General features: G+C 31.0%; 1 protein-coding gene across 7 annotated transcripts in view; it reads left to right on the top strand.

Annotated features, from left to right (window-relative positions):
• Window positions 1–893, top strand: part of LOC106884261 (uncharacterized) — a 541,049-nt gene extending 540,156 nt beyond the window's left edge. For all 7 annotated transcript variants that reach the window (XM_089349787.1, XM_052966073.2, XM_052966075.2 and 4 more), the window contains exon 5: window positions 1–893. This exon is cut by the window's left edge and continues 926 nt beyond it. In XM_089349787.1, coding sequence (XP_089205913.1) covers window positions 1–316 — 316 coding nt within the window. In that variant the 3' untranslated portion in view covers window positions 317–893.
• Window positions 894–1,815: the final 922 nt, after the last annotated feature.

Here is a 1,815-nt window from a genome sequence, read left to right as displayed (position 1 = left end):
TCATTATCATTATCCGTCGCGCCAATCGTTGGAAGATGACGGCGAAAGAACGCTGTATGTGCGCCGACATCCCCATCACACGCCTGAAAGTATCATGTTGAGAGGACTGCCGCCGACTCCGAGGAACCATTACGAATATCCCGGGGTCGATGTCGACTGTCGTGGGTTGACGCTACCGCCTCCACCACCGCCACCACCACCACCACCGCCGCCCCCAACTGGAAATTCGCGACAACAAAATAGTCGACGGCCATCGCTTATGAAGTTGCTTTGCCTTGTATCTTCCACGCCACCAAACAAAAATGTAACCGACTGACATGTCACTGTAAACCACCTCATGGCACCAAAGTACCCAATAATGGTCTGTTCTATATAGAATAACAAACAGAGTAATTGAATATATAACAGAAAATCGGCGACGAATGTAGAGCCTTGTTATATACGAATAGGCTGCTATTTATAGCACCATAGAAAGAGGTTGGGATAGAGATTGAGAAGAAAAGAGATAGAGAAGGGAGTTGAGAAAGCGAAACAAGCCAGAAAGATAAGAGAAATTGTGTGTGTTTGTGTGAGTGTGCGTGCGTGCCAGGAGAGGAGAGAGAATTAGTGCAAGCGTGATGATAGAGATTTAAAAAAAAAAAGAGAGTGTCAAAGGAAGAGTTTGTGTTCATGTGTGAGTGTAAGTAAGAGAGAATGTGAGAGAAAAAAAGGGAAAAAAAACAAGAGAGAGAGAGTGAGAGAAAGAGACGAGAAATGAGATGCTCAATCTAAGATAAACAGTAAGTCACAAAATGGCGAATCCAGCTAATAATAGCCTTCTTATTGTCCTTTCAATTACAGCGTTGCAAAATAAAGAGCACCATCAACAACTACAACAACAACAACAACAAAAACTCACTACAAATATTGCTATCACTATCACCACCCCCAACCCTTCACGCTCGAACCAACACTAATACCTCGTTCAGTGACAACAACAATCAAGCATCATGTATACATACATATATGTGTATACACATACATATATATATATATATATATATATATATATATACATATATATATATATATATATATATATATATATATATATATATATATATATATATATATATATATATATATATATACACACACACATATATATATATATATATATATATATATATATATATATATATATATATATATATATATATATATATATATATATACACATATATATATACGTATATACATATATATATATATATATATATATATATATATTTATATATATATATGTATATATATTTATATATATATGTATATATATATACATATATATATGTGTATATATATATTAATATGTGTATGTATATGTATATATGAATCAATGAAAGAGTTAATTTAAAACTATTTTATTAAACAAAATGTTTTACTTATCTACATCATTGCAGCATATATGAATCAATCAATCAATCAATCAATCAATGACTCAATTTGCTTTTTAATCTAACTTATTAACTTAGTGATCAATGATTTTAATAACGTATTATATATGTGTGTGTGTATGTATGTATATACGAATATATACACACACATACACATGTACATACATATATATATATATATATATATATATATATATATATATATATATATATATATATAGGCATATATATATATAGGCATATACACACGTAATACGTGGAGTTAGAATGATAATATAGCACTTGGAGAAAACATTAACGTCACCCGCCTCGGTGACCTTAGGATAGAAATATATTTCATAATGGCTGAATTGTAATAAATTATATTTACGTAATAATTATT

Source organism: Octopus bimaculoides, chromosome 3, assembly GCF_046866305.1.
Source record: "Octopus bimaculoides isolate indiv1 chromosome 3, ASM4686630v1, whole genome shotgun sequence".
Lineage (NCBI taxonomy): Eukaryota > Metazoa > Mollusca > Cephalopoda > Octopoda > Octopodidae > Octopus > Octopus bimaculoides.
This window is presented reverse-complemented; position numbering and strand designations above follow the sequence as displayed.